The sequence below is a fragment of the Saccoglossus kowalevskii genome, chromosome 6 (genome assembly GCF_978046115.1).
Source record: "Saccoglossus kowalevskii chromosome 6, keSacKowa6.1, whole genome shotgun sequence".
In the NCBI taxonomy this organism is placed as follows: Eukaryota; Metazoa; Hemichordata; class Enteropneusta; family Harrimaniidae; genus Saccoglossus; species Saccoglossus kowalevskii.
In genome coordinates, this window is record NC_140646.1 from 29,078,027 (window position 1) to 29,096,772 (window position 18,746).

General features: G+C 34.3%; 2 protein-coding genes across 4 annotated transcripts in view; one reads left to right on the top strand and one right to left on the bottom strand.

Moving 5' to 3' along the window:
* LOC100373068 (long-chain-fatty-acid--CoA ligase 1-like) overlaps positions 1–1,307 on the top strand; it is a 13,640-nt gene extending 12,333 nt beyond the window's left edge. For all 3 annotated transcript variants that reach the window (XM_006818194.3, XM_085500323.1, XM_085500322.1), the window contains one exon: positions 45–1,307. In XM_006818194.3, coding sequence (XP_006818257.1) covers positions 45–206 — 162 coding nt within the window. In that variant the 3' untranslated portion in view covers positions 207–1,307. The remainder of the gene's footprint in view (positions 1–44) is intronic.
* Positions 1,301–17,457, bottom strand: LOC100373218 (uncharacterized). Its single transcript, XM_085500650.1, has 22 exons — positions 17,405–17,457; positions 13,391–13,499; positions 12,936–12,996; positions 12,234–12,410; positions 11,617–11,751; positions 7,106–7,231; positions 6,700–6,831; positions 6,307–6,432; positions 6,075–6,194; positions 5,666–5,788; positions 5,412–5,534; positions 4,959–5,081; positions 4,696–4,818; positions 4,492–4,614; positions 4,146–4,364; positions 3,745–3,840; positions 3,358–3,453; positions 3,026–3,121; positions 2,782–2,883; positions 2,560–2,665; positions 1,859–1,975; positions 1,301–1,576 (listed from the first exon to the last, which is right to left on the bottom strand). The coding sequence occupies exons 1-22, from the start codon at positions 17,416–17,418 to the stop codon at positions 1,444–1,446; spliced, it is 2,580 nt and encodes an 859-aa protein (XP_085356776.1). The 5' UTR covers positions 17,419–17,457; the 3' UTR covers positions 1,301–1,443.
* Between the last annotated feature and the right edge of the window lie 1,289 nt (positions 17,458–18,746).

Here is an 18,746-nt window from a genome sequence, read left to right on the forward strand (position 1 = left end):
TATAATGTCTTATTTTACGTGAATGTCCTTTCTTTCTAACACAGGTGAAAGACATATACCTGTCATCGGAACCATTCAGCATTGAAAATGGACTAATGACACCCACATTCAAGATGAAGCGACCAGAACTACGCAAACGGTTTGCGCAAAAGATAGAGGAAATGTACGACAACTTGAACTGCTTGCGAGAATCGCACAAATCATAAATTAAACAAGAAATCGACACCGCGCTTTCGCCGTGCGCGATCTGATTTCACGTTGTGTGATTTGTACATTTCAGCATTCATCTATTTATTCACTAACAAGGCTTTATGAACTACTAACAAGTATTTATTAATTTTATTGAAATGCAGTTAAATCATTGTCAAGTAGTCTAACATTCAAAATGACCGTAGAAATTATTGTTCCTTCACTCTGATGGGGTAACGCAGAGTGTACAACAATTCTCAATTTAGAAGACACATACATACGGAGTGGTCAATAACTCCACTCAAAAACTTATTGTGGTTTTATATTTTACAATTGTTTTAAGGATTTATAAGCACACACTCTAAAAGAGATATTAGTATGTGTGATAACTATGCAAATACTGCCTACTTACGATGAAACCGCCAATGCGCAATATCGTGAACTGTATTCTATACTAGTAGCTCACTTTGTTGTACATGCGACAGCGAAGGTGAACAATTACATGTAGTACCGCTAGATGTGTTGTATTTCACCATTTATAAATTTAAATACAGAATCATAATTCGACATTAATTTGGTATCAACATCTACGTACATGTCAAAGTCTTAGGGTAAAGTAAAGTAAAGTCAGTACCTGTGTTCTCATTTGCGCATGCATTGACCGTCAAAATAAAACGATGAGGACGTGATTAAAGATATACATTATATGAAATATTTAAATTATTGCTCCAAAGAAATTATTTTAATATAAAATGTATCACCATGAAGTGGATATACGCATATCTTGTATTTATTTATTTATTTATCAAATCCAATGAACGATATGGTGGATGTAACCTAGCAACATACAAGCTAGTCTCTGTAATCTTTATACATTCATGTGAATTAGAAACAATCTGAAAGATTGAAATATCGTATATTTTGCAATTCTTCGTGTATCACATGCAGCAGACTGCTTACAATTCGACGTAGGTCCCGTTTTCGCCGCATATAAATGCAGAAGCCAGCGAGAAGCGACACACCCATACTGCACCTAGACAACTTAAAATGACTTATGTATTTCTGTATCAGACATGTGTGCTATAGGAAACGGCAATTAAAACAGACTTACTAGCTTGTATTGTCTACTTTATTTATAAACTTTTAAACTCATCAAACATATTTTGAATGAAATGAAGTTTGAAATGTTATGAACTGCAATTGTCGCGTATTATCAACACAATTGTAACCCTCAGTCAACACACATTGATGACATCATGGTCTAGTAGGTTGCACTGGTATCTGGAATGGGCCCGATGGTTGTTTGCTGTCACCCTCCTCCACCGCACTGCAGTCGATTTTATACCCAACTCTGTACGTTGTTTCGTATACACGTCGCTGTGTTATTCTGTGGAAATAAAAATGTAATGTGCGGGAAGTTAAAATTCAAGAAAGTCTGACAACTTGGCATCGCATAGCATATGCGTGTAGATCTTTGAACAGGATGCAACATTTTATTTCGTATAAAAAACGACTTTAAATACAGTTTATGATTGTTTAAACACATTCAGTCGCTGAACCATTTAGTGCCCTTAATTTGAGGTTTCCTGTTGTACTAAAGTTTACCACACGGTAAATTTAATCATGGGTCAGATGTAACTCAGGTTTGGTTAGGATTATCCACACTCACCTATATAAGGTACACGTCCTCCAGCCGAATGTACCACACGGTCCGAGATAACGTTCAACGAATCCTCGTCTAATAGCTCTATTGACGCCTACTACTGTAGTCACCAGCGGACAAGTTCTTAAAGAGAAACCAGACACGACATAATTGAAATACATCGGTGTATACGAGTGATATATGAAGTGATGAGGCGAGGAATACCACATTAATAGTGGCTTTAGTAAATCCTTACACTGAGATAAATGTAATACCAATTAACATCCATACTTCCATTGGTTAAATTTGTGTGTGCTGCATAATAAATTGTGATACATACTGATTGGTGATTGACAGTTTGAGTAGCCAATCAGCAATCGTGGTACAGCTGGTAATTTATTGCATTAATATGAGACGAGCCATTTTGTTACTGGTCATAATTCCCAAATACAAACTTACAACAACTGGCCTGTTGGACGGGTGAAGTTAGATTAAGCAGTGAAGTCGTAAAACAGGTGTACCACTGGCTTCTGAGTGGTCCACGTCAACAGGTGGTGGAGGTTAGAGAATGATTTGTTGTATGGGGAATTATGTTGACCTTGCCTTGTACTTCTAATTATATTAAGCCAGTAACCGGGGAGTTATTTTGGGCTACGCCCTCTCATTACCCCTCAGTTTCTTAGTGATTCCTACACTCACGACTTATAAATGACAATAATTTCTAGTACCTGGTTTGACATCGTGATCCCTCAGTGCCTTCAAGACATTCGCATTTATTGCCAGGAATACAGGTACCGCCGTGTTGACATGGTGGTCGACAGTCCGTCACTTCCTCTGAATATGGGTATAATATGTCGCAATCATTAATATAAACAAACTGTAGACAACGTCTCATGCTGCCAGGCACTCGAGATTCCATATATTATTAAGCTATTATGTGCGGTACTCACGTGTTTGGCAGCGTGCTCCGGTGTAGCCAGCAATGCATTCACACTGACCAATGCCAACACATTTTCCACTATTCTGACAAGCAGGTTTACAAATAGCTAGTTCTAATGGAAAATAACAGCATTCAGTTTATTCTACTTTTTGCAGATTTAGTTTACATTACAAATTATGAGGGTGTGTTCATCACCCGGAAACCTTAAATATACAACATAATAATGGGCGTGTTATGTTCATAGTAAATCTTACCGGTTTGACATCGTGCTCCGCTGTAACCATTGAGACACATGCATATATTCACATCAGTACATGTACCACCGTTATTGCACGGAGGCGAACAGTTAGCTATGAAACAACGATATGATCGATACATTATGGTAGATTTAAATGTGAAAATGTTAATTTATAATATCCAATAAATATAACCGAAGAAATGTGAAAATATCCCCGAACCACAATTTGGATTTGGTTGAATTATCCAAATTCAATATTTACAACCTCGGTCATGTGTTTGTTTGTGGGGTGTACTAATACGCCGGCCTGCACCAAACTGTGATAACCTTAATCAAGGATAAACTCACGTGTTTCACAGTAGCTTCCCGTATAGTCCGCAGTACACTGACATAGGTTAGGCCCTACGCATTTACCACCATTTAGACATGGTAGATCACAACGAGCTGGTATATCATGGAAAGAACAAGAAAATTAAATAAATTTTACAAAACCATGAAAATGTGTTGATTATATCGAATTATCTGACTTATTATATCGAATTATTTTTCTTCAATATTCATAAATATTCGATTTCTACAGGCAAAAACGCTTACAATTTATTTTTCAGTTATTTGCATGCAAGCTCGCAGTTGGGAGAATGTGGCTAGCTATTATGAAAAATACACGCCATGTTATCTATTACAAATCAATCAATTTGTTCGGTTGCCTGATTGGTTCGCAGCATCAAATCTTACCTGATTGGCAGGCCGGTCCATTGTATCCTGGAGGACATACACAGTTATTCCATCTTAGACAAGTACCACCGTGAGAACAGGGTGGATTACACATCGCTAGAAAAAAATACCAGATGATGTTGCAGTATTAAGACCATTGGGTAACCCTGGTATTTGTATAGACATGTCGGCAGCCAAAGTATGCACAGGTATATTTCATTATATATTGCATCGCTCAGTACAATACGAAATAGTGCGTTGTGGATGTTCAGTACTTTATACAACAATGATTTTACATGTAACACTTTTAAATTTCATGCATTAGTACATCTGTTTTAATATTTTTCAAAATCATTTATACAAATATCGCATGTTGTATAACATAACACAACGTCATGTTATTGCCACATTTCTTTACCTACGTGTACAACGTGGTCCTGGGTATCCAGCAGGACACAGGCATTCATTCGGACCGACGCACTGTCCATAATTCAAACAGGGGGGATCACACACTGCCTCACAATTATATCGATTTCTGACCGATATGTGGTACCCTTCCCTACATTCACAGTGGTAGCTCCCATGTGTATTGACGCATGCGTGGTGACATGCCCCGTTGACGTCTGAGCACTCGTCAATATCTACAGAGAAAGAAGGATGGGGGTAGTAACATATAAGGTGAAAAATGGCATTAGACATATTTCGACCATAAAAATAATAATGATGTACTTGGAGATGAAAAACGATCGAACAGTATTTGATTCATACCTAGGCAGTTTCTATTATTGGCATGCAGTAGAAATCCTTCTAAGCAGGAACACTTCACTCCCAGCAGGGTTTCTTCACAAACTTGCTCACAACCGCCGTTTTTAACGCCACACTTGACAATATCTGCAAGACAACGGAAATAATAATGTTTGTTCATTTATTTACTCATTCACCCATGTAGTGCAGTAATATGCATCATCTTACCTACACACGTGACTCCATCGTCGTCCAGTGATTGTGTTTCCCCACACGCACATTCACGAGAGCCGGGTACGTTAATACACTCGTCTAGACATCCGCCGTTATTTGTATTACACTCGTTGATATCTGAAAAATACCCCATGTATATAGAGTGAGGTGTTGTCCAATATCTTGTAATTATCAGTATACATATGAAGAAATGCTGTGTACAGTGGCGAAGAAGACGCACGTTTATACATATAGTTGATAACTTATGTTCCGCTTACCAACGCAATCCAACCCATCGATATGGAGTTGGTAGCCATCGTCGCAACTGCAAGTAAATGAACCTTCTGTGTTGAAGCAGTGCTGACGACACATACTGGGATGTACTGCGCATTCATCTACGTCTATGATTAAAAAGATAGAATACATGCATCTTTAATGGTCCATGTGAGGTTACCATGGGTATATACATAGTTGCTAGGACTGAAGCATTCCATCACTATGAATTGTAGATTTTTCTATTCTATTACATTACATTACATTTCATTTATTATTGATTAGTCTTTTTTTATATTTTAATAGATTAATTCATCTATTTCACCATGACATTGCGTGATAAGCTTTGAATATTAGCAGAACATCCAGTCTAGTACGATATGTTGGTATGACACTAATGTCTTCTGCCGTATATAGCTATAATAGGGAGTAGATTATCTTATATGGAAACAACTTACCTTCACAGTCTGCCTCATTCGGATGTAGAGTAAACCCTTGGTGGCATGAACATTGGTAACTACCAGGTGTATTGACACACAATTGCTCACACCCACCGTTAGCTAAGTCGCACTCATCCACGTCTGCAATGAACCAAATACTTGAATGTATAAATACTAAAAAAAGAGCTATTTTGTTTTAACTTATTGATATGTGAGCATTGCGTATTTGAGAAACAACGCGAAATGTAAGTTTAAGTGGTGGATATAACTACCATGACAGGATTTGCCGTCACCATAGTAACCCCTGTAACACTGGCAGAAGTACGATCCCATAACATTTCCACATCTAGCATAACTGTGACAATCATGGATGCCCTCGGCGCATTCGTCAATATCTGTGTAAAAACGGAGTTGTTTTTCGTGAATTTTCAACACCCTGGTTTCAAAAACACGACTAAAATATTTACGAGTAAAAACACACAAGTATATCATGTAAACCATACAGGTACGGCGGGTTCTTTTACGTAGCTGAGGCCGTGGTTGCCTGTTTGCACTCAATAGGTGAACTATCACTATTCATATAACTCAATGCAACGCAATGGCTGCATGTCTTCACTCGTGTACTGTCAACAGATCGCTATAGTATGTCCCAATCGGTAAATGGACCAACGTATATCCTACCTTCGCAGTTCGTTCCATTGCCACTATATCCGTCCGGACAGGTACACTCGTAAGATCCATGTGTATTCAAGCACGTTGTATCAGCTGGGCACAGGTCTAATTCGCTACACTCGTCATAATCTATACAAATGGCAGGGGGAAATAAATGTGAACTGTTCAAAAACACATCATAATTTTAAATTGATAGAATCAGCTGTAAGTTTTGATATAAGCGTACATAGAACTAACGTACCCTCACAACCGTCCATAGTTTCTACGTATCCTTCTTCGCAAATGCAAAGATAGCTGCCAATAGTGTTTTCACAGAAAGACCCAACGGTACAAACTGGTTCTTCTGACTGAATGCATTCATTAACATCTAAGAGAAGAGTACTTATTAAAACTAAGACTACAAATAAAAATATTTGGGCTTTACGAGTTATTCCAGAAGATATATATTTGAAAGTGTGGGACATTTGACTACGATTAAACATCTTTTCATGCTATGTAAGTAATGCTATGTTTGTTCCATTTCGAAACATATTAGTATTCATTCATTCATTCGTTTATTCATTCATTCACTCATTCATTGTCAATTTCAAAAGATTTTGTTAGAATTTATCAGTAGTATTCTGAATTTACTCACCGTGGCAGAAAAGTTCAGTTCGTTCAAATCCTTGATGACACCGACAAGCATATGACCCTGGTGTATTCTGACAAGTCGCGAATTTACCACATAAAATATGCAATAATTCAACAAATTCACATTCATCCACATCTGGGAAAAACATAAAATATAGCATTACGTCTTGGATTAGATATCTTCGTAAAATCGGTCAACCTGATTAGAAGATATATATGTCACGCTTCGATTTATGATTTACTCAGGCTGTGGTGCTCGTATCAAGGCGCCCTCAAGTTGTCATGTAATGTGGGAGACATTCAAAACATATTCGACGCCATAAAGATGTTATGGGCTAACACATATGCGAAAGTGAGGCGATACTTCCCGCAACAATAGAAATTATTTTAATTATTAATCGTGTGACTACCTTCGCATAAGCCGTCCGGTCCTTCTACAAAGCCGTCATAACATCGACAGTGATATGAACCGGGTGAATTAGTACACACAGCATATTTGCCACACACGTCATCAACTACGTCACACTCATTAACATCTGAAATAAAAATATTGAATATTACGTTTTTGTGAAGGATTTGTTACGTCACATATCTGACGAAGCTTATTTATACACACGAGTGTTCACAGTTGGCTAGTACTATAATCCCTCTCCACGAATGAGTATTTCCTCATCCATACGCACATTTCATTACATTTTTACCACGGTTGGCGGCGCACTCCGGATAAACAAGCGACCAACTAACTTGACAAGCATTTATTTCAGCTATACGTTTTTTTATACAGGATGGCCCAACTCAGCAATGAATAGCTGCATTACAGTGGGTCACGTGACATTTACTAGTAACTCACATACAGCAAGAATACTATAATGACATATACATTACAAAAGATATAATTATAGAATTACAAAAATATACACATAAAAAGCACTAAAATCTAAATTGTATTAAAATATTTATACTAGTGTTCTCGCTACTACGGGGAGTTTTTGACAGGGTAGTCCACGTTGTTTGGTTCCTAACAAAATGTAATTAGTTTAAGGTAGAGATGCAGGTTCGTGGGCATTTTTCGTGAATTTTTTTTTTTTTTTTTTTGCTTTTTCTCACCCAGACAGTCTTGGCTAGATAGTGTTAAAATTTCGGAGTATTGTCATTGTTGGAACATACTCAAAAATCAATTTAAAAATATAGGAAAACGAGGCACGCGTATGTGATTAAAAGTCCCGAAAGTTTGTTTGCGTTGCTCTTTGATTGACAAGTCACTGTTGATGTTATATGCAAATGATTGCTGGCCCCAGTTACGGAGCAGCCGGTGTGCGACTTCCTGTTCTGGCTCTCTGTTTACTTACCTCAAGCGCGACCAACTAGCAAACTACAAAAAACAGACAAGACGTAGATGCTTCCAGCATGCAAGCGGAATGAAACAAAACATACACTTGTAACTGATAAGTAAACTTTTTCACCCTTAAATAAATTGTTTTTTCATTTATTTTCATGTAAGAGGTAGCGTCGATAGGGCGATTTAATTTTCGCGCAAAACAAGGCCACAATTTTTTTTGTTTTCTTGGTGCATAGATTTCAAGCTTTTTCGCATTGTGGGCGAAACTAAAAAATGTTCCCACACATTTTTACTCCAACGGCATTTTAAAACTGAAGTAAACATTTTTCGTTTCGATGTAATGATTATCGTGCTGATAGAATTATGATGCAATTGACAAACAACACTGCTGTTGCTGTCATCGATAACTAACTTGTCAGTGCCAAAATACACAAACATAAAATGCTCGGTTAATTAAAAATAAAAAAATACCCTGGAAATTACCAAAAAATCGGCATTGAGATGCTGTTTTTAAACACCGCGGAAAAATCATGCACTCTGCGATGCCATCTTGGTTACCTTAATCGGAAACCCCCTTGTCAGCTAGCATGCACCGGTAGCGATGTCGCAAACTACGTTGTATGGTCGTGATCGGCGACCTCTGGTACTAAGGAACTCTATGAATGAGGTATTTCCAGAGGTCGGAGTTCGTTTAATTTGCATCAACCTGTCTCGTCTGTAGTTGAATGAAACCTGCATCGATTTACAATAGTTCCCTTTCCAATGAGACTTTATTTCGAATTTGTTTCACCGGCGTTTGCGAATAGCCGTTGTGTAGTAAAATATTAGGGCCCATTTCAACCTGGTCGTCTAACTTCGCACGGTCCACGGAAACGGCGTCATACAAAGTATTTTTTAAAGGTTTGAGGGAAGGTAAATTTAGACTCAATCCACCCAATGACGATCGCTATGTTTATATAACTGTATGAATATCGGCTTTACGTAATCCATTGTGTCCCTCCCTCAGTGGAATTGATAACACGACGCCATGACAGTTTTCACGCTAGGTTGAGACTTCGCGGACGATTTTTTGTCCGTTTCCCTCGAATTGTAAATGTTTTTATTTTATTTTTTTTTACCTGACGATTTAACATCGGCAAATTACGGTGTATGGTGTATTTCTAGGAGTTTCTGTTACACATATGAAGCGAATGATTCGTTTTAAAACTTCTTTTTTATCTCAGTTTCATTTTTTACTCCAAATTTCAACTTTAAAACTATTTAACTTCAAGACGGTTCATTTGTTTTCGATGAAATTTTCAGGTCTATCCTAAGTAAATGGCTTTGTATGGTTTCACTGTCTTCACTGGAACAGAAACAATAGAGCTGCCAATTAGCGGCTCTGTTAACTGTGAACGATTTATAAAATGTGAATGTTTCAAAAAGCACTGTGTAAAAACTTTTCAATGGAAGCACTAATAAATAAGCCATTATGTTCCTAGTAAACAGAAGTTTTAAATAAGTGTTCTTAAATTAAAATCAGGGTATGCATTCAAAAGTTAAATAGTTTTAAGTGCACTTTCACCTAAAATGCATGATTTTAACCCAAAATCAACACCACTTAATATGGTATCATAGTACATTATTGTAAACCATGAAACTCAAAAGTTTAAATAAAACTCTTTCAAATGATATATAACTTGATTGGTAAAAAGTATATTTTACTCATGTAATTACAGTAATTAGAGGCAATTAGAAATATAGTCTCCCAACCTGCATCTCTACCTTAAGGTAGCGAGACTATTATTTGCATACTTGTTTTCATCTTCTAATTGTGACTAAATGACTAGACCCGGGAAAGTATATATTTTTAGAATCGCCAGACTTCAAGCTTTTCACAAGTGTATTTTGCATGCCCGTATCTGCATTCTACGACGCGTTACTCAATCAAAGGTGAAAAATTACTTTTTCTGTAAAAAAAATAATTACGCATTTACGCTGGCGATAAGAAGTATTTTTTTCACTTTTCCTAGTTGTTCAATAGTCTGGTAAATTGAATGTGTCTGGTCAGTTTTATTCAAGCAACGCGTTTTAAAAAATAGTGTGCTGAATTTCAATTACTGTTTTAGTCACATTGCCCCCAACTCAAACCACAACTCGTTTGTAAATAACCGATGAAATAGTTTGTCTGGACACATTCAAGTTCCTCTCATTGTCACCTTAAATCTGTGAAAATTTGGTGTTAATCCGACGACAATAAGTATACGTTATTTTTTGTTAAAGACCTTGTATTTTGAAAAACATAAACTCCTAGAAAACGTCCATGAAGTAACAGCAAAGATTTTCAAGCTTGTTTATCGGCACAATCAATTTGTTTTCCCATCAAGATCTGTTTTACCATGTGTAGGGGCATCCAAATGTGTAAGGCTATTAGAAACCAAAAAAATAAAGGAATGGGATAGCTATAATTGGATAAATTCGGCATATGAAAACACCAAAATCAATGATTTTTTTCAGTGGCTGTGTGACCTTGTGTCTGACACATTCATATGCAAATGACTAATCTGTGAAACAAACAGGGGCGGAGACAAACCACTCGAATGTTTGGAAACACTCATTGTGTGTCAGATAGCTACTGATAACACATCCTAACATTGCTTTGTCTTGAGTTTATCTTTGAAACTTATAGGCACACAGATTAAACCTGTATTATTGATTTTGGAAAACACTACTGAGGCTGCCTTGCTTCCCTTCAGAAAATATACATTTTAACCAACTTACATGACATTCTATGTTATGTTGACTTTATCATATGAAAGTTTATAGTGCATTTCATCAATTAATAAATAAATGTGAAAATCGTAATTTTCAACACAAATAATAGTCTCGCTACCTTAAGTCAGTTATTAGTCAGCCAATTATAAGTTCGATTGACATGTCTATCCTTGGAAGTGAACATTATAGCGGTGTCGTCTGCATACAAGATTATTTTTCAGTCATTGACATATATTATAAAAATGACTTGACCAAGAATGGAATCTTGGTGGTTTTTTATATGATGGGAACATCTCCATTAAAAACACATTGACTACAATTCAATAGATAGTCACGGAACCACAACTTTTTCATCGGCAACAATACCAAATGTAAGGTTAGCTAATTTGAATATCAAAGTGACCATACATGTTTATTAGTTTGCATACGAACGATTGGTGTTACAGTAATACATGAACGTTTAAAACATGTGAATGTGCTTGTGAACATGTGTGGTATAATTAATAGAAAGACCAAAAGATAGTGTGGGTAATCGGATATAACGCCACATTTTTATCATAGTCCGTGGCAATTTGTATCACAAAAAACGATAAATTTGAAAGTCTCAGAAATCGACTGCGCTGTCAGTTCACAGTGCTGCACGTGTGGTAATTTACATCAATACAAGTGATGTATTTTACGCTTTGTTATTTACCATGAATAATTCAAAGTGAGTGTTTCTAATACTTAATTTACCATTATCCACATGGTTTAGATCAGTAGCCTGCAGTAGTTAGTCTAAGTAGAGTAATTGTTGCTGTCTGAAAAATGGCGTCTTATATAGCTTACCTTCACAAGATACACCGTCGCCATCTAATATCTCATTAAAACCTTCCATGCATTCACAGATATATGAACCTGGCGTGTTTATACAGTTGGAGTGGATTGTACATACATCTGGGTCTAACAAACACTCGTCAATGTCTGCAGTAAATAATTATCAACAATTATATAATAAGGATGCAATGTGAACAGGTGATGTTCAATACTGTTATTTGGTTGTCTATGTGAATAAATACATGAATAAATATAATGAACTAAAATCAATGTTCTTGTAGCACACGGCTAAGTATTAGTTTGACGAAACAATACAATTTTCTAGATGCATTTTGGTATGTACAATGACAATCCCTGCAGATGTGTGCATGTTTTTTTTTTCATTTCATCAAACAAATACTATTGTGTGTGCCACAAAGAGACATGTTTAGTTTATGATACCTCATAATCAATTTGGTCTTCGACATACATAATTATTAAAAATATATGTTTTCGTTCATATCGCAACTTTAAAATAAAATGTATGTTATATTTGAAGAATATTATATAATATTTATAATATAGTTTAATATTATTCATTTAATCGTAAAATAAGGTCAGAAGCATGAATTTAACTAATCCTAATTTACCTTCACATGTTTTTCCGTCATTTAACAATTCAAAGCCTCTTGCACATGCGCATTCACGAGTATTGTCAAATGGCAGACATATATCAGAGCATCCCCCGTTGTCAGGAAAACAAGGATCACTAAAATCGGGCGGAAGTGTAAACACCCTCGAATCAGATATACTTGAGTTCCTTTCATCTACGAAAGTGTTAAACATAAATATCATGCAAACAAGCGCATTTGTAGTGAAAAAATTCAGTGAAAATTGTATCAATGAACCCCGGGTACGGACACTACATCAGTAAGACCCAGTGCCAATCCACTACACACTCACTCTACACCCAATGAGATCCATGGCCCGTGCACTCACAGTACACTAGCTGAGACCCAGGACACACACTCTGTACACCCATTGAGGACCAGGGCAGATTCAGCGTACATCCAATGAAAACCTGGGTGTATTCGCTGTACATATACACACTCTACTGAGACCAAGGGCACACACACTGTACACCTGGTCATACATAATGAGTGAACGACCACCAACTTCACAGCTATTGAGCGCAACAGGTGATTTACACGAGGTCGATCACTAAATCCATCATTGATAATAATAATTACAATAATAATAATATTCAAATAAGAGAATGGAAAACAAAATGAGCAAAATAAGATATACGATTGTTTCCTAAAACGGCATGTAAATTGTGACGTCATCCTTACTCTCTAAATAAACTATGATGTCCATTTCATTGTCTGTCCCATTTCTGCTGTTAGTATTATTCTGTGAAAAATACAAAAACATGACAGAAAAACGCTCAAGATTTGCTGTTTGAACTTAAAATAAAAGCATAAAAATATAGACAATCTCATTTTTATGTAATTGTCTTACGTGATATATACGCGTATTTATTGTATCCATGGTTCTGAGTATAGTAGTATTATGAGCAAGAACACGTTTTTTATCTGGATTCATTACAACAGTGATCACATTTACAAGTCCATATAGGTTTATTTCTTGTGTTTGTAATGCAGTGCGGAAAAGAAAAGTAACGACACAAATGTCGTAGACTAGAACACAAAGTATTTCTTTTTGGAACTACTATCATTTCAACAAAGCTTATTTTGGTTTGTGACAATTTTTGGTGACGTTGATCTCAGTGACATCATTCACTCACCGAAAGGGCTTCAGACACCTGGCCATCGATGACGTCATACGTTACGTAATTTTGACAGACAATGGATGTCTGACACAGTGCCATTATTGCAAATAATGTCAGATGGATTCTGAAAATAATCGAAAAATGTAATTCATTATAGCATATATTTCGTTGTGTGAGAAAGAAATATTTGTATTGATTAAAAAGTCTTATTTCATTTTTAATGTGGGGGATGAAGTATTTACATTAAATGAAGTCTTATTTCATTCCTAATGTGATAATGAAGTAGTTAGATTGGCCGAAGGCTTATTTCATTCGTAATGTGGTAATGAAGTATTTACATTAAATGAAGCCTTATTTCATTCCTAATGTGATAATGAAGTAGTTAGATTGATCGAAGGCTTATTTCATTCGTAATGTGGTAATGAAGTATTTACATTAAATGAAGCCTTATTTCATTCCTAATGTGATAATGAAGTAGTTAGATTGACCGAAGGCTTATTTCATTCATAATGTGGTAATGATAAAGTATTTACATTGAATGAAGTCTTATTTCATTCATAATGTGGTAATGATAAAGTATTTACATTGACTGAAATCTTATTTCATTCATAATGTGGTAATGAAGTATTTACATTAAATGAAGGCTTATTTCATTCATAATGTGGTAATGATAAAGTATTTACATTGAATGAAGTCTTATTTCATTCATAATGTGGTAACGATAAAGTATTTACATTGACTGAAATATTATTTCATTCATAATGTGGTAATAAAGTATTTACATTGAATGAAGTCTTATTTCATTCATAATGTGGTAATAAAGTATGTATATTGAATGAAGTCTTATTTCATTCATAATATGGTAATAACGTATTTACATTGAATGAAGTCTTATTTCATTCATAATGTGGTAATGATAAAGTATTTACATTGAATGAAGTCTTATTTCATTCATAATGTGGTAATGATAAAGTATTTACATTGACTGAAATCTTATTTCATTCATAATATGGTAATAAAGTATTTACATTAAATGAAGTCTTATATCATTCATAATGTGGTAATAAAGTATTTACATTAAATGAAGTCTTATTTCATTCATATCGTGGTAATAAAGTATTTACATTGAATGAAGTCTTATTTCATTCATAATGTGGTAATGATAAAGTATTTACATTGACTGAAATATTATTTCATTCATAATGTGGTAATAAAGTATTTACATTGAATGAAGTCTTATTTCATTCATAATGTGGTAATAAAGTATTTACATTGAATGAAGTCTTATTTCATTCATAATGTGGTAATAAAGTATGTATATTGAATGAAGTCTTATTTCATTCATAATGTGGTAATAAAGTATTTACATTGAATGAAGTCTTATTTCATTCATAATGTGGTAATAAAGTATTTACATTGAATGAAGTCTTATTTCATTCATAATGTGGTAATGATAAAGTATTTACATTGACTGAAATCTTATTTCATTCATAATATGGTAATAAAGTATTTACATTAAATGAAGTCTTATTTCATTCATAATGTGGTAATAAAGTATTTACATTAAATGAAGTCTTATTTCATTCATAATGTGGTAATAAAGTATGTATATTGAATGAAGTCTTATTTCATTCATAATGTGGTAATAAAGTATTTACATTGAATGAAGTCTTTTTTCATTCATAATGTGGTAATGATAAAGTATTTACATTGAATGAAGTCTTATTTCATTCATAATGTGGTAATAAAGTATTTACATTAAATGAAGTCATATTTCAGTCATAATGTGGTAATAAAGTATTTACATTGAATGAAATCTAATTTCATTCATAATGTGGTAATAAAGTATTTACATTGACTGAAATCTTATTTCATTCATAATGTGGTAATAAAGTATTTACATTGAATGAAGTCTTATTTCATTCATAATGTGGTAATGATAAAGTATTTACATTGACTGAAATCTTATTTCATTCATAATATGGTAATAAAGTATTTACATTAAATGAAGTCTTATTTCATTCATAATGTGGTAATAAAGTATTTACATTAAATGAAGTCTTATTTCATTCATAATGTGGTAATAAAGTATGTATATTGAATGAAGTCTTATTTCATTCATAATGTGGTAATAAAGTATTTACATTGAATGAAGTCTTTTTTCATTCATAATGTGGTAATGATAAAGTATTTACATTGAATGAAGTCTTATTTCATTCATAATGTGGTAATAAAGTATTTACATTAAATGAAGTCATATTTCAGTCATAATGTGGTAATAAAGTATTTACATTGAATGAAATCTAATTTCATTCATAATGTGGTAATAAAGTATTTACATTGACTGAAATCTTATTTCATTCATAATGTGGTAATAAAGTATTTACATTGAATGAAGTCTTATTTCATTCATAATGTGGTAATGATAAAGTATTTACATTGACTGAAATCTTATTTCATTCATAATGTGGTAATGAAGTATTTACTTTGAATGAAGTCTTATTTCATTCATAATGTGGTAATGATAAAGTATTTACATTGAATGAAGTCTTATTTCATTCATAATATGGTAATGATAAAGTATTTACATTGACTGAAATCTTATTTCATTCATAATGTGGTAATGAAGTATTTACATTAAATGAAGTATTATTTCATTCATGTTGTGGTAATAAAGTATTTACATTGAATGAAGTCTTATTTCACTCATAATGTGGTAATGATAAAGTATTTACATTGACTGAAATATTATTTCATTCATAATGTGGTAATGAAGTATTCACATTAAATGAAGTCTTACTTCATTCGTAATGTGGTAATGAAGTATTTACATTGACTGGAATCTTATTTCATTCTTAAGCGTGGGAATAAAATATGTGCGTTGAATGAGTTCTGATTTCATTCACAGTCTGATATTTTTCCTCGTTTGGAAATTAGTTAGGTTCATCAACATACTTCATATTCTTCTTTTAAATACATTACTTTCATCTGTTGTAGTTGGGACAGCGCCACAATTTCGAATGGCCACCTCCAAGTATTTATTTGGTTGTTGATCTACTTTAATTTCAAGTAATTCTAAACATCCAAAACAACAGATCATTTATCTTTTTTAGAGCTTCACACATCTCCCTATTTACACTTTTTGTTTAAAGGAAGCCCTGGCTTTTAACGCTATAATCTGGAAATAAAAATATCATTTACATTTTAAAACCATTAGGCACAGCAAAATATGTGACGACATTATTAAGCATAATTATTGTCAAGAAATATACTCGAGGATGCGCGAAACGGGGATTTAATTTTCTTAACAGCTACGAAACTTGCATAGTTTGAGTGTAAGATAGTAACTGAGAACATGAAATATAATGTGCGATGATTTGTATCTGACTACACACATGGGTGGCGCAGTATCTCGGCATAGCATAACTATAATAATAATTTCATTTTGAGGTCCCTGCTTTTCTTATCGTTTTAATAACAAAGGTAACTTTTTACACCATATTCCTAAATGTATGAACAAACATGAAACCCAGAACAGCTGTTTTAAAGCACAAAGAGAACATCACTAACACCGTTGCATACACACATTTTAGTCCCGTTGTTTATACGTAAAAATAAACCACATTTCGACAGGAAAAGGCACCAAATTAAATGTTTCATATAATACAACATAAACTATTTACAGGATACACAGTGCGAAGCATTGTTCACATACTATTTTCTAGGTAGACGTACGTCCATGGTCTACGCTAGTCTACGCACACGTGTCTCAAATTAAAACAAAGCAAGGACACGACGTGATTTGACCCCGTGTCAGACTTTGTATCTGTACACTTTATATAATTGCCCGATCAGTGCTTTAGTAACATGGGATACAATGTGACACAAATCGATGACGTATTACATTTACTCAGCTTCTGTGCAATGGAATATTATAAGAAAATAATCAGTGAACAGTGAAGTAAATGTTAAAAAGTTCATATACATCAAAATAATTCAACCACTCTGTTGCCATGGTAGTCCACTTACCCGTGACCCGCCATTACACAGACTTGCGTGTTTCTTGTCGTGAATTCAAATCGATTTTCGTCTTTTCTATACGTATAAAACAGATTTGTTCCAAATCACACATTCCTACTTCAACGGAAGTTATTTTTTGCGCATGTGCAGATACTATACGTAACAAAATAATCAAGATAGTAATCAAGATTACAGGTCAATGCACAACACGAAAATAAACATATGTCAAAGGACAGGGTGTGTATCTGTGTTTATCTTTTCTTTCTGCTCATTGTCACCACAGAATGCATCTAATAGAATATGATTCTGTGCGAAATTGTAATTGCATACAAGCTGGCTTATATTAACGAGCGTAGAAATATATAAGATAAGGCACGAAACTAGTATAAGGCAATTATTACACTTGACATGAAAAACAGTTTTTAGTCACTGCCAAAAAAAGTGTGGGACTATTTTGTGTCCACTTATGTCGCCACTGCACTCCCTGTTGACGAATTGATTAAACCTGTGAAATTTGTACACCGCCAAATATGTTACCCGAAAATATAAAACAAAAGCAAAAAAAAAAAAAAAAAAAACGCTACACCGCCCCATTTTTCAAAAACAATTTTCCCATCAATAAACTTATGTATTTTACATATTTATGTTATCTATGATTATATTCATGATATCTCTCCAAATTCACAAATAAATGGATGAATACGTTGGCATAATAACATATAGGTACTGTTATTGACGGGCATAATTATATCGGTTATGTTGAATCACGTCCAAAACATGTTATATCTGGGACACACGGCAAATAAAAATTCTAAAATTTAATAGCAAGAATAGCATTTGAAAAACAAATCAGAAACTTAAAAATAAGAGCAAGATTAGCTTGTTATGTGTGGTCAACAGTTATACGGCGCAGTTACTAGGATCTTAACAACGGCTATCGTAAAGAAAATCGAAGCATTAAAACGTGGGTTTATAAAAAAAATGTTAAAAATCATACACTAAAGACAATAGCAACCCATATAACACGTAGTACCACATAATATCAGTCCATATAACCACACAGTGCCGCGTTATATCAAGCCATATGACCACGCATTATATCAGCCCATATAACCACACAGTACCGCATTATATAAGCCCATATAACCACACAGTACCGCGTTATATCAGCCTATATAACCACGCATTATATCAGCCCATATAACCACGCATTATATCAACCCATATAACCACGCATTATATCAACCCATATAACCACGCATTATATCCACCCATATAACCACGCATTATATCAGCCCATATAACCACGCATTATATCAACCCATATAACCACGTATTATATCAACCATTA

Bases quoted from the DNA above. Each gene is read 5' to 3' on its own strand.
- LOC100373218 (XM_085500650.1), bottom strand. The intron at 4,615-4,695 runs GTAAGATGATGC...GTTGTCTTGCAG, and splicing joins CGATGGAGTCACGTGTGTAG to ATATTGTCAAGTGTGGCGTT. The intron at 2,884-3,025 runs GTAAGATTTACT...ATTTTCCATTAG, and splicing joins CGGAGCACGATGTCAAACCG to AACTAGCTATTTGTAAACCT.